The sequence below is a fragment of the Protopterus annectens genome, chromosome 3.part1, assembly GCF_019279795.1.
Source record: "Protopterus annectens isolate FY-2018-M chromosome 3.part1, PAN1.0, whole genome shotgun sequence".
Classification (NCBI taxonomy): Eukaryota; Metazoa; Chordata; order Ceratodontiformes; family Protopteridae; genus Protopterus; species Protopterus annectens.
Genome location: NC_056732.1, coordinates 1,372,375,287 through 1,372,401,295, shown reverse-complemented (window position 1 = coordinate 1,372,401,295; position 26,009 = coordinate 1,372,375,287). Strand labels below are relative to the sequence as shown.

General features: G+C 36.3%; 1 protein-coding gene across 1 annotated transcript in view; it reads right to left on the bottom strand.

Annotated features, from left to right (window-relative positions):
* Positions 1-26,009, bottom strand: part of SHARPIN (SHANK associated RH domain interactor) — an 846,773-nt gene that overhangs the window by 326,794 nt on the left and 493,970 nt on the right. Inside the window, exon 8 of the mRNA XM_044066299.1 lies at positions 8,718-8,878. Coding sequence (XP_043922234.1) covers positions 8,718-8,878 — 161 coding nt within the window. The remainder of the gene's footprint in view (positions 1-8,717; positions 8,879-26,009) is intronic.

Sequence of the window (26,009 nt, the reverse complement as noted above, 5' to 3'; positions counted from 1 at the left end):
AGACTTCAAAAAAAATCTCAGTAAGACAAATGTTAAAATGCAAACCCCCCCCTCAAAAAACTATAATATAGTATTACCAAAATCAAAGCGTAACAGAAATATTCAAACCTTAAAAGTAGAAAATCCAAAAATCAGTGGATTCAAAGAGACATTTTAAAACTCAAAGCTCTGATTAATACTTAGAAATTCAAATAAATACATGTGATAGAAGGAACTCATAGGCAGAAAATGTTAATATTGTAGTTATGAGGTGGGGTGTATGAGGGGGGCAGGTTCAGAAACAATTGTATATCTATATATGGCTATCATAAAACTTTACATTAGAAGTATAGATGTGGAGTGAGCAGTGTCACAAAATAACATACATAGCTGAGATGCTAGTAAAATTATTCAGGTACTGGAGAAGACTGGTTGTGGGGTATAGGATTCTGAATTAAGAGGAATGGTTTGATGATATGGCAAGCTGAAGATAACAGCAGCATTTGTTTTGGAGATGAAGAGGAGCAGATCCATTGATTTAACAGATGAAGCTTTAGTTGTGATTTAAATGGGTTTGCATACTGAATGGACTGTAGTCGTTGTATGATGTGGTTCCATAGTGTAGCTACTCTATTTGAATATAGAGAGTCACCTGTAGTGACAAGTGTAGTTATTTTAACTGTGTTAGACTGGTGGAAGAACAAAAATGCATAAATGCCAATTTATTGCATTAATGTTTAATAGGACACCAATGGGACAAAAGGCATATCCATAACAAAACAGTTTTTGATCTTACTAATATTTGTATAAAACTTTCATGATGTAAACTGAATGTTTTATTGTAAAGTAGCCTCTACAGTAAGTAGTCAGAGGTGTTTCAAATGTGAGGTGTTGGGAGTTTTATCAGTGACTGTTGTGTGTGGTAGTGATATTAAAATAAGAAAGCACTTGTTCTTAGTTGCAATGTATTCAGGCATTACACTGTAACAAGACAAGAAAGGCTGGAAAAGGCAAGCTAACGTTAGTATAATGATGTGATCTATGGCTGCTAGGGGTGTAAATGCATATTGTTATATGTAGAATTAAAAGATAATCATTTTCCCTGTTTTTGTTGAGGAGGGTGTCTAATTTCCTTATTTTAAGCTATAGAGATTTAAGCAAATAAGCTTGAAACAAAAAAAAAAACAGTTATGAGAAGCATGAAAATGTTAGATCTTTCTTGCATTTGCAAAGCTACTAGCTGTTTTCTATTGCCACCTACTTTTAATTGGAGACACGGGACCTGCAGTTGCAATCAATGCCTCATCATGGGAAGTTGGAACAGTGTGTTCTGAGTGAAATCTACAAGGTACAATACAATTAACATTTCAAGGTATTTTGGCAAACAGTTTAGTTAAATAGTTAAACAAATTTGCCTCACCAGCAGCTTTAATACATCAATTATAACACTGCACAATTTTGTTTATTTATTTATTTAAGGGTAACAAGGGTACTTTTTTCTTAAAGTTAAAAGATAATATTTAGTAAAAGTTTGCAAGTTATTTTTTCTTGTCTAGGAATGGAATAGAGATGATAACACATTGCAATCTGTGCAACTAGGAACACAGGCTCTAACATTCTTCAACATGGTTAACATTAATTTTAGAATGGGTATTGACTGCGGACACAGCTCTTGGGACAGCTGCTCCTATTTAGAGAGGTAAAATTCCTTTTTGGAAACTGTTTATAGCTTTGTGTGCTTCTCATAAGTTAAAAGGGAATGGAGGTTTTGAAAATGTACTTTTTTGTTTCTTGAGTATTTTTACTGAAGTAAAGGGTGTGGGAAAAGGTGACACACAGGTTCAGACAGAAATTAGAAAAAAACAGCTACATAACAAGATCAGCCTGCCCAACATTTGTTTGTACAAATAAGCTGCAAGCTGTAAGCATATATTCAAAAAGAACTGTCATGTGTAATATGTGAGAGTAATAGCTTTTTATTAAAATGGCTGTTTTGTCAGTATTAACATGGCATGTAAATGACATACAGATATACACAAAAACAGAGTTTTGAACTATATTAAAAAGCCTACAGTGCAAATACCAGTGTTACAGGAGATGCACTTGAATAGAAATGAGCATATGAGTTTGGCAAATAAATTATTTGGCTTGGATATTCAGCAGAAAACCAGGGACAAAGGGAAAGATGAGTAAGAATATTCCAATAGTGACAAAAGAGGAATAAAAGTCGATAAATGTACATTTGTGATACTAAAGGGTTATCAACAGGGGAGGAGGATTACACTGATATCTATTTACATTCTACCTAAAACTACTATTGTGGAGTTGGAGAATTTTGGGAGAAATATTAAGCTATCATCAGGAAATGTTATCTATGGGTGTGGAATGAAAACTGATATGCAGTAATAAGGATGTATCAGGAGCCCTGGAAAGGAAATATAACAAAAGAGGGTGGTAGATTTCTGAAGAAGTATATGACAAGTGGTACTGAAGATGTGAACTATGTAGCAGAAACTCAGATATAATTTACATATTGATCCTTAAGATACAATAACTGGGCTAGACTACACAGACATTATAGGTCACAGGAGCATGTGTATTTAATTAAAAGGTCTGAAACCCTCCAGTAATGGGTCTATATCACATCGTTGAATGAACTATTTAGTGAGTACCTATTCGTCGAACTCTGTTTGTTGAAAGCTCTATGCATCAAACAATCATTTTAGTGAATTATTTCCCAAGGGAAAAAAACAGTGGGCCATCATTGGGAATTTGCCCTTTTCCCCACTGTAGTAAATCTCAGAGTTGGTATATTTAGTTAGGGAGGTGTAGTGGTGAGGGGGCCATAGCCCCCCACCTCAGTGGGTTTTAAATATTGTAATTTTTGTGATGATCGGTGGTTGGCCTAGTGGTTATTTTCCTTGGGAAAGCTTTCGCTTAAAATGTCATTTCATAGACAGAGCTTTTGACAAATAGAGTTTAATGAATAGGTATTCGGTAAACAGTTAATTCGACGATGTGACATAGACCCCCAGTAACTATATCAGATCACGCACCAATAGAAATTAGGACAAAGATACACAGGCATACCTCCGTGTACTGATTTTGCTGGAGCACCCCAATTTCATCTTAAACTTTTGCTCCATCCCTCTAAGATAGGAAATTATTTTGAGAAGTTTTAAGTTAATAGGGCTAGCATTTAAAGGTATCACTAATTGATGCTTTTTCCCCAATTATTGCAGGGTAATGACAAAAATAAAACACTGGCACTTTTGAAATTATATGTTCAAAAGAGAGAAATTGTTAATGGGTACAATTCAAGAGCTATTAGAGAAGACAGAAATTGCTTCCAAATGGATAGTGAGACAGCATGATAAAATGAAATTAGAGTTTAAAACATGGTAGAAATAAGAAAGATATACAGAAGAAGTTATATGAATTATTTAGAGGGAGAGGCAAAGGTTAAAATATTGGAGAACAAGGTGAATCACACAGAAAAGAACAGCAATGGCAGTGTTCTCAAGGAAAAATAAGTATTTGGGTAATATGCATGACTTCAAAAAGGTTAAACAGTTCATGTCAATAAACTATTTTTTGATAAAAAAATCTATAGCTCAAAAACATTTTGCACAATGACATAGGCTAAAAGTAGAAAGAGTTACAACCAGTTTTAGGGAGCCTATGACAAGAAAAATAACCAGAGATTCTATGGGGAAGTAGAGATATTTTTGAAGTTTTATGAAAATCTCTGTAAAGGAATTGGGACACTAAGAAAAGGCACAAATGAAAATATTCATGAAAGACTTAACTATGCCAAGATTAGAGGAAGATAAGACTCAACAAGTAATAGCTAAGATAGGCAGACAGATGAGATAAAAATGGTGATGCATTATCAATCAATGGGGAATTCTCCAGGAATAGACACTGTGGAAATGATGAAGTTAGGAGGCAAGAAAATAAAGATCTAGAAAGTTCTGCTCAATATTTTAAAAGGGGGGAAACAAACAGTTTAGAAGAAAGCTGTGGTTGCTCTTTATTACCAAAAGAGGATAAAGACCCTGCAAATTCAGCTTCATATAAGCCCATTTCAATTTAAATCCATGAATTTAGAGTGTTTGCATCTATATTAAGTATGAGAATGGCATACTTGTTTCCAAACTTGACAGAGATAAATTAATGTGGTTTTGTAGACAGGAAGCAAACATGTTACAACATTAATAAAATGATGATGATCCAGATGGAAACAGTGTGTAACAAAATGCCAATACTGTTTGTGGCTATTGATTCAGAGAAAGCATTCAGTATAATCATCTGGGGTGTATAAATAGGGCAATGGTAGCATTTTCATTCCCCGGTAGAATACTAGGGTTAATAATGAGAAAATATGAAGAGTTGGAGGCAATAATTAAGGTGACAGGATTCCTCTATGACAAGCTGTCTTTGAACAGAAGAATCAGGCAGAGATGCCCTCTTTCCACTTTGTTCATAGGAAGTTACTAGGCTATTGGGGCTGAGACCCTTATAAGCCTAGACAAGAGTTTAGCCCATGTTTAGACAAGTCAGCACCTAAAGTCCCTGTCCAGCAGGGACACAGGTGGAATCTCAGGGGTGTATTTTCTGTTTCCCATCCAGTTATTCAGGTTGCTCTTATAAAGGGATAATGAGGTACTCTGCTTGACATCGAGAGGGAGTCTATTCCACAGATGGGAGAGTCTCTGGGACACAAATCTGTCCTGCCAACAGGTCCTACTGATGTCATAGACCAGGTTGAGGTTGCACGTGTGGGTTACTAGAGTGGAGCTTGACTTGCGGATATGCAGCAGTCCCATCAAGGCGGGGTCTGAGATTGCTTTGTATGCCCGACAGAGGTCACCTCTAAGGAGTCTGTATGAAACTGAGGAGAGAGACAGGGCTTTTAGCCTATTTGTGTAGGGTAGATGTTTGAAGCCCTGGATTCTTCTGGGGAGGAACCTCTGTGGTCTCTCCAGCTGCTGCATGCGCTTTGCGAGGTACATGCCGAAGGAGATACTGTACTCAATAATTGGCCTTATAACGGAAGAATACTGGGATGTTATGACCTCCTTGTCTCTGGAAGAGATATTGTTACTTATGAGGTGGGCCATTTAGAAAGCTTTCCATGCAACAGAGGCAACATGGTGGTCAAAAGTCAGGTTGCTATCAACCTGGGTGCCCAAATGCCTCATGACTGATTGCGTGCTTAAGATGTTGTTATTAATGGGATAATATGTGGGAACATCACTCTTTCCAAAGGGGATGATGGTGCATTTTTTGGCATTCAGCTTGAGGCCATGTTTCTCACACCAGTCATTTGTTTGTGTGAGACCCTCTTGGAGAATGTCCGCATCACTTGGTAAATTGATGACCACGCCAAGCTTGCAGTCACCTGCAGACGTGGTCAGCCATAGCCCACTGGTTTTGGCCTGTATCACAGAGAAGTATATCCCAAATAACAGAGGCCCCAAGACCAATCCCTGGGGTACGCTGTTTATTACAGGTCTACTGCTTGAAATGGCTTCCCCTATTTTGATTAGGTGGCTTCTATCAGTGAGCCAGTTTGCTATTCATCTGGTAACATATGGATTGATACCTAGTTGAGAGAGTTTATCTATTATGCCCAAGTGGAGAATATGTCGAAGGCTTTGGCCAGGTCAAGGTAGATGGTGTGCACCATCTTCACCTCGTCCAAGGCTTTGGTGACTCTTTCACAGATGTCAACCAGATTTAACAGACAAGACCTCCCCTTGATAAAGCCAAACAGTGTGGGTTCGAGTGTTTGGAGGTTGTCAATGTCCCTGTTACTGAGGTCCATGATAATCCATTCCATGGCCTTGCAGATCAGGCTAGTTAGGCTGATGGGTCTATAATTTCCCGGATTGGTGGATGCTCCACCTTTGTGTAAAGGGATGGCAGTGGCTGTCCTCCACTCAGCTGGGACAAAGCCGGTACTCAGGTTTTGGTTGAATAGGGTGCTTAATGGTGCTGCAAGTTCATGGCTGAGTTCATGTAGGATGCAGCCTGGGATGTTATTGGGTCCCATGAAGGTTGTATTTTTTGCCTTTGAGAGGGCAGTGATGACCTGTTCCCTAGAGATAAGGGGAAGGGGCAGGTACTGGGGATGTCCTGATTTACTGATGGGGGGACAGAGTGGTGAAATTTTCACTGAATGTCAGCCAGTAGGTTGGATATATCTATAGGGTTTGGGTATGTGGTGTCTTTGACCACCAGTTCTGAACAGATCTGGGTGTTTCCTTTGAGACAGTTGACATATGTGAAGAAAGCCTTATGACTGTCTCTAGTAGATGTGGCCAGTTTGGACTTGAAGTTGGTGGATTTCACTAGTATTCTTGTTTGTTTTTTCTGTCTAAGGAGACATTGCTTCCAATTGGGAACCTACTCCTTCTTGGTCCTGGACAGCAATTTTTTTCTTTTGTTATATAGTTTATTTATTGCAGATGTCCACCAGACAGGTTTACTCTTCCTTGCAGAGGATGATTTTGTCCTGTCAGGTGTTGTTTGAGTCATTAGCAAAGAAAATAAAGGATTCACAAATTCAAGGATATCACTGGCATGGTAAAGCCAAAATCTTGCTTTATTTGCCTTCGATATTATTTTGTACTTGATAAGTCCAAAAAATACATTTCAGTGCTGTGAAAGTTTTGTGACAGCTTCAAGTCTTTTTGGGATATAAAATAAATGAAGGTTAAACAAAGGATATACTTGTAGACTATGTATCCAACCTTGAATAGGTGTCCTGTTTGTGTGAGGATGAAAGCACTAAATAAACATCCTTTTTTATATACCTTATATATTGTTTGGGAAGTTCCTTGGACTCTGGCTCTAGCATTAATGTATTTTGTTGCAGTCTGTAACAGCAAACATTCAGGTGAGTGAAATGTTCTTTTCCCCTTGCTTTTCAGCCTTTTGGCTGTGTTCTGTGTGAGATCACAGTACAACTCAGTCTCAGGGAGTGGAGGAAGGGGGGGGGGGTTCCCTGCAAAAGAAATATTGTTTTTTTTTTCTTGGCAGTTCGATCTTTTTTGATTTGATCTAAAAAGATTGACCTTTTTGTAGTCACTCTTTGGAACATTCAATATTTGATGATGGTGATGATTAGACAGATATATAGATAGACAGATAGATAGAGATATAAAATCATACACACACACACACACACACACACACACACACACACAGATACATACATGCATAAGACTTGAGAAATAAATTATGTTAGGCAAAGAACAATGAAATAAGTCCACTTATGCTTGGGCTTGAAGTTCACAAATGCACCTACTACTACAGTTTACATGTTCATAGGTTGGTACTAGGCTATTGGCCCTAGGGCCTGTACAAGCCTAGCCATAGCAATTCCCTGGCTATTTCTTCCCACAATATTTACTTCCCTGGACCCCTGTCTAGCAGGGTGACTGACATGACCCCTGGGGTAAATTTCCTATCTCCCATCCAGTTGTCAAGGTTCCTTTTGAAGAGGGGCAAGGATGCGCTCTACTTGACATGTATGGGCAGTCTATTCCAGAGTATGGGGAGTCTCCGAGTCAGGAACCTATCCCTCCAGCATGTTTTGTTCATTGTGATGACAAGGTTTAGGTCCTTGGAGCGTGTGGTTCTGATGGACTGGGATTTCTTTAAGTGTAGCATATCCAACAGCTCTGGGTTTTACATGGCCTTGTATGTTAAGCAGAGATCACCTCTGAGTAGACACAATGCAACAGAGTATAGCTGGAGTTTTTTTAGTCAATCAGCATAGGGCATCTGCTTTAGGCCTGTGATTCTTTTAGTGAGGCATTTCTGTGGCCTTTCTAGTTGTTGCAGATGTCTTGTGAGGTACATACCAAATTGGGCGTTGTACTCTATGATGGGTCTAATGAGGATGAGTGTAGTGGGACAATGACCTCCTTTTTTTCTGGATGAAAAGCCCTTAGTGATGAGGTGTGCCACATAGAAGGATTTCCTGACTGTTGTGGAGATGTGGTTATCGAAGGTGAGACCACTGTCCACCTGTGTTCCTAAGTTTCTTATCACACTTTCGGTGTTTAGTGTACTGCCACCTATGTGGTAATTCATGAGTACATGTTTTTCCCAAAGGGGATAACTATACACTTCTTGGCATTGAGCTTGAGCCTGTGGCTCTGGCACCAAGCATCTGTTTCTGTAAGGCCCTTTTCTAGAATATCCACATAATTTGGGGGTTCAATAATGGCTCCCAGTTTGCAGTCATCTATGAACTTTGTTAGCCAGAGTCCCTTAGTGTTGGCCTGTACTTCAGAGAAGTAGATACCAAACAAGAGCGGTCCCAGGACTGAACCCTGAGGTACTCCACTTGTCACTTGTAAAAATCAAAGCACCAAAAAGAAATAACCTTTAGAAAGAAGAATGTGATATGACTTAAATTGGCAAGAGTATGAAAAAAGATAATAAATCAGATGGAAGTAACAATTTTACTTGAACATATATGACAAAATAGATACTGTTTCCATTAACAGGAAACAAGCAATTTGCATGTACTGGAAGTTTTGTCTACAGTACAATACCGCAGTACATAAACATTTCTTTATGCATAAACTAGAAGGCTAGCTTTCATTTCAAAAATTACTCTAAAAAGTTTCATTTTTAGTTTCCAGTAACCAGTGCTAAAAATCAGTGCAGCCAAACAAACTCTTCATTAGTCATAACTACACAGAATATTTACTCCTTACTTGCAAAAGCAGTGCAGACACTCGCGAAGCAGCACTCCCCCTCCAGGCTTCATCTCCATAAAGCAAATTAGACATTCAGTAGTCTGCCAGTTCATGACCAAGGCTTGACTGTCTGTCTGCAGCATGTATTGGTAGTTTTTAAGCCGTTTTTCTTCCACAGACTAAATCATTAAGGTTAAAGAAAGAAAACAGAGAAGTGTTCAAACATTAGTATTTAATCCTAATCCTACACTGAACTTTAAAATGAATCTCACATTTCACAGATACTACACTGTTGTAAGGAAAAAATAGAAATCTATATTCTTCACAACTATTACAACACTGCAAGGAAATTCCTATACACCACTCAATAAGAAATCAAGAATTTTTATGCATTGTGATATTGCAATCCCCCACCCCCAACAATACAGTCAAAATACTTTGAAAAAATTGAAGATAGCTGTTTACAAAGGCTGAGCAATGGCATATAACAAAAGTCTGAAGCTAGCAGTTGGTTGTACTGAATGTCGACTTGCACTGTAGCTGATCTGAAGTAACTGTAGTTAAAGATGTGCTATCCTGCCTGCCCCTACAGTCAAATGTAAACACTTCTCAAAATTACATGACTATATATATATATATATATATATATATATATATATATATATATATATATATATATATATATATATATATATATATATATATATATGCCCTGGCAATATAGATACCACACAGATGAATCATCTTTTATCTAAGGGAATGAAAAGGAAAAGGGGAAAAGGGACAGAGCTGCCCTACGGGAGGGGGAGATGGGGGGAGACATGATTATATATCACAACACACTCCCATGAGTTTGACTGGAAGGTAACTGCTTAGCTCACCTTACAGATAAAAAACTGAAATCATAAATGATGGGACAGACAGGAATGATATGGCCATACCTGGTGATGCTTGAGGCATGCCTATTTCACCAACTTGGAAGGAGATCATAATGACTGACAGAGGCAGCAGCTAGAATGTGCTGTGAGCAAGACATGTAAGCATCAGCAGCTCCGTTGTAGAATATCCATTCACACTTCACTATTCAGCACATCAGACATGCTAGGGCTTACAGTAAAAACCTCCTCATTTTCCAACTTATCATAGCCTTACTGCCAAGAAGCTTTTTGCAATGAAGAGAAAGAATCTACCTGACAGGGTAAATCCTAATGGCGGTAACATCAAGGGAGATATGACCTATGGATATGCAGGAACGAGAGGTCAACACTGGTTGTAACCAAAGCAGAAAAGAAAAAAATTTCTTTCATGACTTGGTTCTAAATTTTGTGCACCTCAATAGTAGGAAAAAAATTAATGTATCAATGATATGCTTTAAGGCCACAAGTCTCATAGTTTGCATCATTCTACACTTAGGCTACAAGGCTGTCAAATAATGCAGAATCCTTTATCTCATGCATATACTTCACAGTCCCTATATAATCATCTAACCTTTTTTTAAAAACATTTAATGATGTTGCCATATGCACACTCAATGTTAACACATTCCATTAAGTATGAAATTGTTGAGATAAATAAGTGTCCCTTTTCCTTATGCTGCTTTTATTAAATGTAAAAAGCAGAACTCTGGGTCTTCTGCCATCTAGTTCAGTTTTCAATTTACAGCCTATATCTACTCAATTCAACAGAAACCACAGATTTAAACGCAAGACATAATTTACCCCAAATTACCTATACCCTAAGCTGAATAATTTTCGAAACCTGTTATTTTACGTTTGACATGTAAAACATATTAGCTTTTCAATCAACTTTCTCTTGACAATCTCCAAATTCTCTAGATCTCCTGGTGTTAAATGACAAAAGGCTGCACTGTACTGAAGAATAGCCCTAAACATACAGATATCCCAAGGACACGATACCAATACTTCTCCTGTTGTCCAAAGAAGAAAGGGTACTGAACTACATTAAAAATGTAGAGTGCAAACAGCTATGCTACAGAAGACGCACTCGGAAAGAACTGAACATGTGACTTTGACAAAGAAAGGTTTTCAGGGTGGTTATTCAGCAGAATACAACGGGCAAAGGGAGACAGAAGTACTTATACTAATTGCAAGAGGAGCTAAAGTAGTAATAGAACAGGACAAAAAAGGCAATAATGGTAGATTTCTAGTACTAAGGGGCTACTGGCAAGGGAGGAGGCTTACACTGGCATGTATTTATATTCCACCGAAAACTGCTATAATAGAGCTAAAGAAATGGAAATATAACAAAGAAGGTTAAATTTTGAAAGAAATTTATGAAAATATTTGGCATAGAAGATGTGAATTCAGTACTAGGAATTCAAAATGAATTTACATATTACTTCCCAAGATACAAAAGCTGGGCTAGGCTAGACAGAATTCACATTTCACAGGAACATGTGCATTTAATTGAGGGTCTTGATACACACCCAATAACTATTTCAGATCATGCATAAATAACTAAAATAAAAACACAGAGTAATGAAATAAAAATAAGACACTGGCGCTTCCCCACCTATCTGTTGAAAAGAGAGGAATTTACAGAATGGGTAGTAGAAATTATTCAGGAGCTATTAGAGAAGATCAAAACTTCTGAAACTATAGCTAGGGAGTGGGAATAAAATTAAAATGGAATTTAAAAATAAGGTGGAAATAAAAGAAAAGGGAGACATAGTTAAGAAATAATAATTAGAGGGACTGACAAATATTAAAATATTGCAAAATAGGGAGAATCTCACAGAACAAGAGGAGGAGCAACTACAGAATGCTAAACAGAAAATAAGGGACTACCTCGATAATATGCATGAGTTTAGAAAGATTGCTGTTAAGCAACTGTTTTTTTGATAATAACTCAAGAGCACAAAAACTTTTAGCAAAACGACTTGTACAACAGAAATTAGAAAGCGCTGTAACCAAGCTAAGGGAGCCTATTACAAGGAAGATAACTAGGGATCCTGTAAGAGTATTAGAAATATTTCGGAAAGTCTGTATAAAGCAGAGAAAAATGGAAATCAAGAAAAGGTACAAATGGAAATGTTATGGAAGAATTAAACATGCCAAGGTTAGAGGGAGATGAGGCTCAATTACTAACAGTTAGGATAGGAGGAGATGAGATAAAAATGGCGATGTATAACCAATCTACAAGAAAGTCCCCTGGATTAGATGGTATTCCTCTGGAAATTTGGAAGCTAAGAAGGAAAAAACTGATGAAGATCTGGAAGGTTTTAACAGTATTTTTAAGAGGAGGAGAAGTAAGTACCAATATCCTGGAGGAAAGTGGTAGCAGCTGTACTACCTAAAGAGGGTAAACATTTTTCAGATCCAGCTTTGTACAGGCCCATTTCAATACTAAATTATGATTATAAAGCATTTATGTCTATAATGGCTAAAAGAATGGTGAAAGGATGCAAAAATGGATAGATATGGATCAATGTGGTTTTGTGGAGGGGAGGCAAACATTTGACAATAGAACAGTGATGCTCCAGAGGGAAGAAGAATGTAAGAAAATACCATTGTTTCTGGTGGGTCTTGATGCAGAGAAAGCATTTGACAGAGTAAACTGGGATTTTATCAGTACAGCAATGGAATCATTTGGATTCCCTGATAAAATTATAGTGGGTTGGGTCTTCTCTGATAACATCTGCTTGAGCAGAGGAACCAGGCAGGGCTGTCTTCTCTGCCCTTTGTTATATGCATTATATTTCGAAGCACTGGCAAAGAAAATAAGGGACTCTGAAATTCAAGGATTTAATTGGTATGGTAGTCAAGAAAAGGTGGCTGTATTTGCAGATATTATTTTATGCCTGACAAAACCAGAGAGACACATTTATAGTGTTGTGGAACATACTGAGACAGTTTCAAACCTTTTCAGGTTACAAAATTAATGAAGCAAAAACAAAAGCGGCAAATTATGTATTCACATATGAACTGTTTCAACAATATCCCTATTTATGTGGACATGATAAAATGAAGTAATTAGGAGTATAGATTAAAAATGATTTTGGTGTGGCAGCTAAGGATATGTAGGGAGAGACTAAACAAAAGATAATACAAAAACTGAGAAAATGGAAGCTCTGTTATATGGATATTGATAGTAAGATACAAGCAGTTAAAATGGTTTTAGTACCTTAAATCTTAGAAACAGGTCAGGCATAATTTTATCAACCGGAGAAGAAGTTGTGGATATCAGTTAATAAAGATCTGAATGATTTTATTTGGGAGGGGAAGATGACAAGTGTCAAGTGGGATACGCTTATTCTTCCAATAGAACAAGGAGGATTGGGGTTACCCTCGTTGAATGGGTATTTCAGAGCAACACAGTTAAGGCCCCTATAAATAGCATAAGTAGAAATCTATAATTCAGAGTGGAAAGAGATAATGATGAAACGGGGGAAGTTCAAGTAACAGGGAGAGACTGGGATTTTGGATGCAGACCTTTAAGAAGAACAACAACAATCATACAGAACATTATATTCATAAAGTAGCAGAAGATCTTCTAAGAGCTAAGCCAACATGGGACTGGATAAAGGAGATTCTGCCGATAGGGATGACTGCAATTAGGGATACAGACAATAGGCAAGAGAGGGCGGGAATATGTTGGAAGAAACTGGCAAAGGAACCAAGGTACAGGGAACAAATAACTAGAGAGGGAAAGGTAATAGAATGGGAAGATGCAAAGATTTTTTTGGACTGCAGGCTAAAGATTGCCTTCCATATCAAGGACTGACATCAGAGTCTAGGCAAAGAAAAAGAAATAGGAGTGTTCTAAATGAAAGACCAGCACTGGTAGATATTTTAGTAGAATCTAGAATGCAAGTTGCCATTAAGAAAGGAATAATTAGTAGAGCATATAAAATATTGCATGATAACTATAAAATCAGTCGGAGGTCAGAGGAGGTTAGGAAGGACTGGGAAGAGATTAGATAAGCAATTCACAAAGAAACAATGGGGAGGGGATATATATGTATATCTCTCAAATATGCAACAAAATCTAGATGATTTCGGATCTTTGCTTGGATGTGTTTAAATAGGTATTTTTATACCCCAAGCAGACTTCAAAAAATTTTTCCTCAGGTGGACATCAAATGCTGGAGTTGTGATGGAGCAGAAAGCGGTAACATATTTTCTGGGAGTGTAATGGGTTGGTAGACTTTAAAGATTCTCTGCAGACTGCTCTGCCAGAGATGCTGGGTGAGCAAGTTGGAGTGAGTAGGGAAATTATTTTTTTTCAGCTATGATACAAACTCGTAAATGCCTAGATATAGTAAGGCCTTGCTGAGTCTAATTATGATGGCTGCCAAAAAAGCAATTACTAGAAAATGGAAATCAATGTCTAAACCAACTTTACTAGAAGTAGTGAAGACAAAAACAACTAGAACTGTAATCTTTAGAAAGGGGTAGCATCAAATTACATAGGAAAAAAATGGGAACTGTGGGATCAATACCTGCAGAGGAGGAATGAGGTTTAAAAAAGGCAGGATATGAATGAGCTGTATAATGGTTGACTAACAATGACTGGATATGTTAAAAGCAATGTATAATGTTTGCAGCTACAGTTGTGTTGCTCTGTTTGGAATGTATAATGTTTGCAACTGAGATTGTGTTGCTATGATTTATTCTCATTTATATAGATGTAACATGGCTTATGTCATACATGATAATTTAATAAAGATGTTTCTTGTTTAAAAAAAAATACTTCTCTTGTTATTGTTTTAAACAACAATCCTAAATTGCCTTAATGGCTTAATGTTTAACATATGCTTTAAAATGTTGTCCTTGATCAATTTGTATTTCCAGATCTTTAATAAAGTAGAGTTTCAAGATGGTAATTGTTTGTGATTACTGAATAACATTTGAAGCTACCAAAAGTCTTTACCTTGCACTTACTAGTATTAAAGCATAAACCTGCTTTGGATGCTCATACATTTCTGACATATAATTTTATGTGCAGTAATCTCCATCATTTCAAATAACTGCACCAGCTGTAGTATCATCAACATACTTAAAGCCCAAAACAAAACAAATGACTTAAATTAAAACAAAAAATGGTGTCTTGAGGCCTAATAAACAAAATGTATTACATGAAGCGCTTTTCGTTTAGAATTATATCCAAACTTCTTCAGATACCTGTACAAGTATTCAGACCATTTAAAAAACATTAGGTTAAAGTCATGTGTTCAAATCCAACTAATCCTAAACTACTGAACTTACTTAATTCCTCCCACTAAGTATGACCTATTCTTTTTAAAAAAAAACAAACATACTAAACAAATTATTTATTTATGTATCAAAACCAATTCTTCATACATATATTAAAACCTTTAAATATCAAATATATATATATATATATATATATATATATATATATATATATATATATATATCTTCACTTTATATGCCCGAAATCCTGAAATATAATCTCAACCCCATAAAGTGGAAAACCTAAAACAATGAACACTCAGAAGTGTGAAATTCAAAATCTCACATTTCGGAGATGTTGAATTAGAGGTTCTGGTGTTGCACTGTGTTCATGGAGTCAGGTAAATGTTTATGTTTTAAGGGTTTTGGGTAGGGGCTGTAGTGTGTGTTAGTGTGTTTTGTTTCTGTGGTGTGTGCGTGCGAGGGGGATGTAGCTTGTGTGGTGGTGTTTCGTGTGTTTGTGTATGTAGTGTGACCTTGGAATTAGTATATTTAAGTAGGGGTGTGGGGGGTGCAGTGTAGTTAGAATTGGGTTGTGTGTTTGATTATGGGGAGGAACATGTGGGTATGTGTGTTGTATAGAAGTCATGATTTTGAATTCCGCACTTCTGAGTGTTCGGTGTTTTAGGTTTTCCACTTTATGGGCTCGAGATTCTGAAATTCAATACTTCAGGATTTAGAGCATATAAAGTGAATCTATATGGATGCATACATATAAGAATCTATGCATATACACACACCAAAAATATATCTAAACAACAAATATAGAAAGTTTATGACTCTACATGTACACATTATCTGACCAAGCTCTTTAATTTGTGTATGTTACTGAACATGCTTTGTTAATGCCTTTATAGTTGTAGGCATTAAAATACACTTGTCAGTATAACTCTAATTCCTCTAATTTCAATGAAAGAGGACCACCTCTTCCATCTGAGGTTACTTGATCTATTATTAGAAATTTAAAGGAATTTTACTTTTCTAGCATGATATGTTTTGCTAGGCCATTTTCAACTTTTGCCTTACTAATGGCATAGAGGTGTTCACATATCCGTTCTCAGAATTTCCGTTCCGTGTTGCCTATATACAAATTAGGGTATATATATATATATATATATATATATATATATATATATATATATATATATATATATATATATTTTATAAAGGTTTAAATATATGTATGAAGAAATGGTCTGAATGCTTGTACAGGTATCTGAAGAAGTTTGGATATAATTCTAAATGAAAAGCCCTTCATATAATAAATTTTATTTATTCGGCCTCAGGACACCATTTTATGTTTTAATTTCATCAGCATACTTTCCCAAGTAAACTGCAGTGCTAGAGAAACCATTTAAAACCACAATGAACTATACTGGCCCCAGGACTCATCCCTGCAGTAAACCTGAAATTATTTTTATCCAATAGATTTTTTTCACATATTACTCTTTAGTAATAGTTGTAGTATACAAGTAAATGGCTGCAAATAACAACATAATATGGTCATAACCAAAATATACACAGGGCTAGGCATCTCCAAAATGTAGTGGTATCGACAATATATATTTGATTTAGCTGACTTGGCATGCAAATGTGCATATGTATGCACTGCAAAATTATGTACAAAAAGAAAACTTAAAGAATCTGGTAGACTATAGACAGAAATCCATTTAAGATACATGGTGAATAGTAAACCACACTAGGAGAGACAGGAATGACACATTTTTAATAGGTTCTTATGTTTCACAGAAGGCTCTCTACTGAATTCTGTGAGTTTGTGAATCTGTGGGTGATCAGGAGTTTTCTCTTTTCCCCAAGGCTATATAATATTAGATATATAATATTAGAAGTAGTATATTTCGAATTGTGGGTTATGGCATGCAGGAGGGCTCATTAACCAGCAAAAACTCTTGCTTTGTTCTATTTTGTTAAAGCCATCTTTTGCAATGTCAAGCTAATCTCTCAATAAACACTGGAGAAACACCATGCTTAAAATTTCTGAGTATAACCATTGTGATGATACTCAGTTCATTGCTCAACTATAGATCAAATCCATATTTAATACCTTTACTGAATTAGAATAACGATAAAATAAAATAAAAATTATAAAAACTACGGGAGGCAAGAGCCTAAAATAAAGTTTATTGCCCTAGCTCCTCAGCTAACAAGCCTTCCAGGAAGTTGAACCTAATCTACCCTCTAACCTTGGCATACTTAAATCTTCCACAAATATTTCCATTTGTGGTCTTTCTTGATTTCCACATTTCTCTGTTTTATATAAATTGTAAAATTTTAGAAACATCTCTACAGGATCGCTGGTTATTTTTCTTGTTATAGGCTCCCTAATTTTGGCAACAACCCTTTCTACTTTCTGTTGCCTAAGTTGCTGTGCTAAACGTTTTTGTGTTCTGGAGTTATTATCTAAAAGCAGCTGCTTAACAGCAATATTTCTAAAGTCACGCATATTACCTGGATACTTGTTTATTTTCTCCTTAGTAGTCTGCAGTTGCACTTTTTTTTGTTATGTGAGATTCTGCTTATTCTGCAATACTTTAACTTTTGTCAGCCCCTCTAAATAATTCCTGTTACTTCTTTTTTTTTGACACAGTCAATCATACATTTATATATAAATGGAAATAAACAATATTGACACAATCCCAGTTGTAAGCATTTTATATCACAAACCATACTGTCACAATTCCAGTTGCAAACATTATATATCACTTACAATCTACCCAATCAGTGTCAGTCAAACATTACATAGCTCATTCAGATCCTGGCTTGGTTTTATTTTATTTTTATTTTACATTTGTTGACCAGGATAGTCCGACTGGATGCATGTCTATTTTCAGCGGAGGCCCGGGGAGAAAAGCTCCAAGGGTAAGCAGATACAGCATTACATATTACAGACAGACTATTTAAAGGAGACCCCGGAGAGATGGAGATATGCTCTAGAGAGAAGAGGAATGAAGTGGTCAGCAGGACTAAGACAGAATATATGTGTGTGAATGAGAGGGAGGATAGAGGAATGGTGAGGATGCAAGTAGTAGAGGTGGCGAAGGTGGATGATTTTAAATACTTGGGGTCAATAGTTCAGAGTAACGGTGAGTGTGGAAGAGAGGTGAAGAAGAGAGTACAGGCAGGATGGAGTGGGTGGAGAAGAGTGTCAGGAGTGATTTGTGACAGACGAGTACCTGTAAGAGTGAAAGGGAAGGCCTACAAGAGGGTAGTGAAACCAGCTATGTCATATGGGTTGGAGATAGTGGCATTGACAAAAAGGCAGGAGTTTGAGCTGGATGTGGCAGAGTTAAAGATGTTAAGATTTGCACTAGGTGTGACGAGGGTGGGCAGGATTAGGAATAAGTATATTAGAGGGTCAGCCCAGGTTGGAATGTTTGGAGACAAAGCCAGAGAGGCAAGATTACGTTGGTTTGGACATGTGCTGCGGAGGGATGCTGAGTATACTGGGAAAAAGATGCTAAGGATGAAGCTACCAGGTAACAGGAAGAGAGGAAGGCCTAAGATAAGGTTTATGGATGTGGTGAGAGAGGACATGCAGGTGGTTGGTGTGACAGAGCAAGATGCACAGGACAGGAAGAAATGGAAACAGGTGATCCGCTGTGGTGACCCCTAACAGGAACAGTCGAAAGAAGATGATGATGACATAAGTAAGCAAGTTAAACAAGTTCCACAGGTTAGAGTTAATCCTGAGCGTAAATCAGTATTAAATTAACTTACACAATACGCTGGTTAACAGATTTATACACATTCTAGAGAGAGTTAGCCAGTCTTGATACATTGACATAGCCAGTTAAGTGACAAATGTTGTTTGAGTCTAGTTTTAAATTGACCTAAGGTGGAAAGTAAGGTAATAGATGGAAGAGAGTTCCAGGATCTACTTACAGAGCTTGCAAAGAGAGAGTCACCGGCTATGTTATTAATTTTGCTAGTCTGAATTAGCAGTTTGTTTTAAACCTCATTACTCCCCTGTATAAAAAGCTCCCACAAATCCCTTGTTTTCCTATGTAATTTTCTTGTACCTTTTCTAAATATCCAAATTCCAGTTGTTTTAACTGTCACTATATTCACTACTTCTAATATGGTTGGTTTAGACTTTGATTTAATTTTCTAGTAATTGATTTTTGGCAGCCACCAAAATTAGGCTCAGCAAGGCCTTATTATATCTAGGCAATTCCAATTCTGTATCATAGCTCAGAAAAATAATTTCCCTAGTTACACCAATTTGCTCAACCAGCATCTCTGACAGAGCAGTCTGCAGGGAATCTTTACAGTTTGCCAACTCATTACACTCCCAGAAAATATGCTCCCAATTACCTTTTTCTTCCCCATTACATTTCCAACATTTGCTGAAAAATTCTTTGGAGTCTGTTGGGGTATAAACATACCTATGTACACACTTCCAAGCAAGCATAATTGGGAGACATACATACATCTCCCATTGTTTCTTTGTGAATTGCTTATCCAGTCTCTCTTCCCAATCCTTTCTAACCTCCTCTGATTGATTCTTATAGTGATCAATATTTTATATACTCTACTAATTATTCTTTTTTTAATGGCAGCTTCTGTTCCAGATTGTACTAAAAACTCTGCCAGTGCTGGGCTTCCTTTTAGGATCCCACTATTTCTTTCTCTTTGCCTAAACTCTATCAATCCTTGATAGGGAAGGCAATCTCTAACCTGCAGTCCAAATAAATTCTTAGCATCTTCCCATTATATTACCTTTCCCTCTCTAGTTATTTGCTCCCAATACATTGGTTCCTTTGCCAGTTTTCTCCAATAAATTCCAGCCCCCCCCTTGCCTACTGTCTGTACCCCTAATTGTGGTCATCCCTATCAGCAGAATCTCCTTTCTTCATTCCTGTGCTGGCTTAGCTCTAAGAATAGTTTCTGCCGCTTTAAGAATATAATATTCTGTATGATTATTGTTATTCTCCTCAAAGGTCTGCATCCAAAATCCCAGTCTCTCTTTGTTTTTGTTTCTTGAACACCACCCCCCCACCCGTTTCATCATCATTCCTTTCCACTTTGAATAATAGTTTTCTGTTTGTGCTGTTTATAGAAGCCTTAATTGTGTTTCTCTGAAATAACCCTTCAAATCGTGTAATCCCAATCCACCTCGTTCTACAGGAAGAATCAGCTTATCCCACTTGACTCTTGCTGTCTTCCCCTCCCAGATAAAATCCTTCAGCTCTTTATTAATTGCTATCCACAACTTCTCCTCTCATTGATAAAATATGCCTAAATTCCTGTTACTTAACAAAACCTCTTTTTTCATTTCTGCCCTATTTTTAAACTCCACTTTCATTTTATCCCATTCACTAGCTATAACTTCTGAAGAAATTTCTATCTTCCCTAATAACTCTTGAATAATTTTCAGTATCCATGCCTTAAATTGCTCTCTTTTTAGTGGGTAGGTGGGAAAGTGCTAGTGTCTCATTTTTTACTTCATTGTTATTAGTACACCATCTGAAATAGTTATTGGATGTGTGGCGAAACTTTCAAATTAATGCACATGTTCCTGTGAAATATCACTTCTGTTTAGTCTAGCCCAGTTATTGTACCTTGGGGAATAATATGTAAATTCTGAGTTCCTACTACTAAATCCATCTCTTCCATACCAAATGATTTTTATACATGTATTCATAAATTTACCCTCTTTTGTTATATTTTCCCCCTTCTAGGTCCCCCAGATACATCCTTACTCTTGCAAATCAAGTTCTTGTCCCAACCTACAAATAATATTCTCTGTTAAAAGCCGATTACTTCTCTAAAAATGTTCTTAAACTCCTTAATAGCAGTTTTAGGTGAAATATAAATACATGCCTGTGTAATCCTCCTCCTTTGCCAATAACCCTTACTACCACAAATCTATCATTAGTATCTTTCTTTTCACTTCTATAACTATTGGAGCTCCTCTATGAATTGGTATAAGTACTCCCAGTTTCCTGTGACCCTGACATTCTGCTGAATATCCACTCTGAAATCCTTTCTTTATCAAATTCACATGCTCATTTCTTTCCAAATGCGTCTCCTAGAGCATTGCTATTTGCATTTTGCATTTCTTAATATAATTCAATACTCTTACATTTTTGTCTATACCTGTGAGGCCATTCACATTCCAAAATAATATGGACAGTGCAGTCATTATGATAAGTTATTATTCCCGCCTATTATATATAACAGCTTCTTTAAATGTCTACTTCTAGATTTTGTGTTGCATGCATCCACTAATGTTTAGCAGGTTGATCTTTTATACAGTTGTTTTTTGTCATCTCCATTGGAACCAATGTCACATTTTAGAAGCCTTTTTATTTCAGTGAAAACCTTTAAACAAAAACAAACACATCCCCATAACCTGTTAACTTATAACAAACATATAAAACTATGAACATCTTCAAATAATGCAGTTTAATCCTCCTGATAGGAACAATTTTTCAAACTCAACAGCTGCACCTACAGGTATTACTTAAACAAAAATTAATATTATCCATGCTAAGGTGCATGTTACAGCTTGTGCTCCTACCCTCCCAGATGTAAAAAAAACCCAGCTTGTAAGGTTTCAGAAAACATTAACTTTTAGCCTTAAGAAAAAGTGCATTGGCTATCTTTAAATCACTGTTCTAGTAAATGTACTGAAGTGTTAAGATACCAGGAAAGTTGCTATTCTTAATCACTTCCAAAAAATTCAAACTTTATTTTTACTAAGTTGTCTGTGTACCTTTGCATTTTATGATTTCTTCAGATGTATTGCCTACACCTGTAGTCAGCTAATCTCCATGGAAACATAGAATGTACAGCTGCCCCCATCTGCAGACTTCTCAACTCACACTGAACATTTAGTTGGTAAAGAAAAACTCATTACATTCACAGTGTTCTCTGCTTACACACAAAAAACTGTTATTAGATTAAGCCAAGAGCATTAATCCAGACATTCACATATGCAACAGTAAGAGAAAACATCTCACTTTTACACCCTATCCCAAATGCCCAAGATTACAGCATATTAACTTAAGCATGCTTTTGCCCTGCCTTTTTTCTATAATGCCTATATTTCTTAAAACTAAAAGTAAACAAATACTTGTTAACTTTTGTAATTTTATCACATATAGCAATCACTGAAAATACTTTACTATATAAAATGCAATTTAAATCATAAAATGTTTTATATAAATATTAAGAACAAAAATTGTTTTACTTACAATTACTTTGTTTTCCTTTTAGTGTCCTTCCAAACATCAATAACATGAAGTGCATACCCAAAAAAAAACCATTTCCCCCGGTTTTCCCAATTTTTTTTAAAAATTTAACAAAAAAATCATATGTAGAGAACAAAAACACTATATTCACTACTTCTAATATGGTTTAGACTTTGATTTAATTTTTTAGTAATTGATTTTTGGCAGCCACCAAAATTAGACTCAGCAAGGCTTTATTATATCTAGGCAATTCCAATTCTGTATCATAGCTCAGAAAAATAATTTCCCTAGTTACACCAATTTGCTCAACCAGCATCTCTGACAGAGCAGTCAGCAGGGAATCTTTACAGTTTGCCAACTCATTACACTCCCAGAAAATATGCTCCCAATTACCTTTTTCTTCCCCATTACATTTCCAACATTTGCTGAAAAATTCTTTGGAGTCTGTTGGGGTATAAACATACCTATGTAAACACTTCCAAGCAAGCATAACTGGGAGACATACATATATCTCCCATTGTTTCTTTGTGAATTGCTTATCCAGTCTCTCTTCCCAATCCTTTCTAACCTCCTCTGATTGATTCTTATAGTTATCAATATTTTATATACTCTACTAATTATTCTTTTTTTAATGGCAGCTTCTGTTCTAGATTGTACTAAAAACTCTGCCGGTGCTGGGCTTCCTTTTAGGACCCCACTATTTCTTTCTCTTTGCCTAAACTCTATCAATCCTTGATAGGGAAGGCAATCTCTAACCTGCAGTCCAAATAAATTCTTAGCATCTTCCCATTATATTACCTTTCCCTCTCTAGTTATTTGCTCCCAATACATTGGTTCCTTTGCCAGTTTTCTCCAATAAATTCCAGCCCCCCCTTGCCCACTGTCTGTATCCCTAATTGTGGTCATCCCTATCAGCAGAATCTCATTTCTTCATTCCTGTGCTGGCTTAGCTCTAAGAATAGTTTCTGCAGCTTTAAGAATATAATATTCTGTATGATTATTGTTATTCTCCTCAAAGGTCTGCATCCAAAATCCCAGTCTCTCTTTGTTTTTGTTTCTTGAGCACCCCCCCCCCCCGTTTCATCATAATCCCTTTCCACATTGAATAATAGTTTTCTGTTTGTGCTGTTTATAGAAGCCTTAATTGTGTTTCTCTGAAATAACTCTTCAAATCGTGTAATCCCAATCCACCTCATTCTACAGGAAGAATCAGCTTATCCCACTTGACTCTTGCTGTCTTCCCCTCCCAGATAAAATCCTTCAGCTCTTTATTAATTGCTATCCCCAACTTCTCCTCTCATTGATAAAATATGCCTAAATTCCTGTTACTTAACAAAACCTCTTTTTTCATTTCTGCCCTATTTTTAAACTCCACTTTCATTTTATCCCATTCACTAGCTATAACTTCTGAAGAAATTTCTATCCTCCCTAATAACTCTTGAATAATTTTCAGTATCCATGCCTTAAATTGCTCTCTTTTTAGTGGGTAGGTGGGAAAGTGCTAGTGTCTCATTTTTTTACTTCATTGTTATTAGTACACCATCTGAAATAGTTATTGGATGTGTGGCGAAACTTTCAATTAAATGCACATGTTCCTGTGAAATATCACTTCTGTTTAGTCTAGCCCAGTTATTGTACCTTGGGGAATAATATGTAAATTCTTTCTGAGTTCCTACTACTAAATCCATCTCTTCCATACCAAATGATTTTTATACATGTATTTATAAATTTACCCTCTTTTGTTATATTTTCCCCCTTCTAGGTCCCCCAGATACATCCTTACTCTTGCAAATCAAGTTCTTGTCCCAACCTACAAATAATATTCTCTGTTAAAAGCCGATTACTTCTCTAAAAATGTTCTTAAACTCCTTAATAGCAGTTTTAGGTGAAATATAAATACATGCCTGTGTAATCCTCCTCCTTTGCCAATAACCCTTACTACCACAAATCTATCATTAGTATCTTTCTTTCCACTTCTATAACTATTGGAGCTCCTCTACGAATTGGTATAAGTACTCCCAGTTTCCTGTGATCCTGACATTCTGCTGAATATCCACTCTGAAATCCTTTCTTTATCAAATTCACGTGCTCATTTCTTTCCAAATGCGTCTCCTAGAGCATTACTATTTGCATTTTGCATTTCTTAATATAATTCAATACTCTTACATTTTTGTCTATACCTGTGAGGCCATTCACATTCCAAAATAATATGGACAGTGCAGTCATTATGATAAATTATTATTCCCGCCTATTATATATAACAGCTTCTTTAAATGTCTACTTCTAGATTTTGTGTTGCATGCATCCACTAATGTTTAGCAGGTTGATCTTTTATACAGTTGGTTTTTGTCATCTCCATTGGAACCAATGTCACATTTTAGAAGCCTTTTTATTTCAATGAAAACCTTTAAACAAAAACAAACACATCCCCATAACCTGTTAACTTATAACAAACATATAAAACTATGAACATCTTCAAATAATGCAGTTTAATCCTCCTGATAGGAACATTTTTTCAAACTCAACAGCTGCACCTACAGGTATTACTTAAACAAAAATTAATATTATCCATACTAAGGTGCATGTTACAGCTTGTGCTCCTACCCTCCCAGATGTAAACCCCCCCCCCCCAGCTTGTAAGGTTTCAGAAAACATTAACTTTTAGCCTTAAGAAAAAGTGCATTGGCTATCTTTAAATCACTGTTCTAGTAAATGTACTGAAGTGTTAAGATACCAGGAAAGTTGCTATTCTTAATCACTTCCAAAAAATTCAAACTTTATTTTTACTAAGTTATTTGTCTGTGTACCTTTGCATTTTATGATTTCTTCAGATGTATTGCCTACACCTGTAGTCAGCTAATCTCCATGGAAACATAGAATGTACAGCTGCCCCCATCTACAGACTTCTCAACTCACACTGAACATTTAGTTGGTAAAGAAAAACTCATTACATTCACAGTGTTCTCTGCTTACACACAAAAAACTGTTATTAGATTAAGCCAAGAGCATTAATCCAGACATTCACATATGCAACAGTAAGAGAAAACATCTCACTTTTACACCCTATCCCAAATGCCCAAGATTACAGCATATTAACTTAAGCATGCTTTTACCCTGCCTTTTTTTCTATTTTTTCTATTATAATGCCTATATTTCTTAAAACTAAAAGTAAACAAATACTTGTTAACTTTTGTAATTTTATCACATATAGCAATCACTGAAAATACTTTACTATATAAAATGCAATTTAAATCATAAAATGTTTTATATAAATATTAAGAACAAAAATTGTTTTACTTACAATTACTTTGTTTTCCTTTTTAGTGTCCTTCCAAACATCAATAACATGAAGTGCATATACGCCTTTCAGTCCCCCCCATAAATTTAACAAAGTCAACAAAAATCCAATACTTCTCAGCCACATTTTCTTGTAAAGCCATATTTAACAAATATAATTGACACCTTTTAGTGTAACATTTATTCACTAATTTCAGTGTTGCTGGTCTTCTTCCTGTTCATCTCCATCTCCCAGCCCCAGACTCCATTTCAAGTCCAATGTACTCATGATTCTTCGAGCAGCTCCTGTGCTTTTTTCTGCCTATTGAGCATTTTCTTTTGGAACACTGAAAAAGGTTTTACTGGAAAAGTCTCTCTATGAGGTTTATTAACAGAAGAATGAGAAGCAGAGACCTTTTCTGCTTGTTAGCTCATTTTCTGTTGGACAAACTTTTGCATTTCCTCCTTAGCATGCTCTGCATCAAAAAATGGTTTTGATCCTCCAGGAAAAATATTTTGAAGACAGCTAAATACAGAAGCTTGAATATCACGCCTACTCTTGACACTCCCTGATTGCTGGAATGAATTTGTTTCCCTTCTGC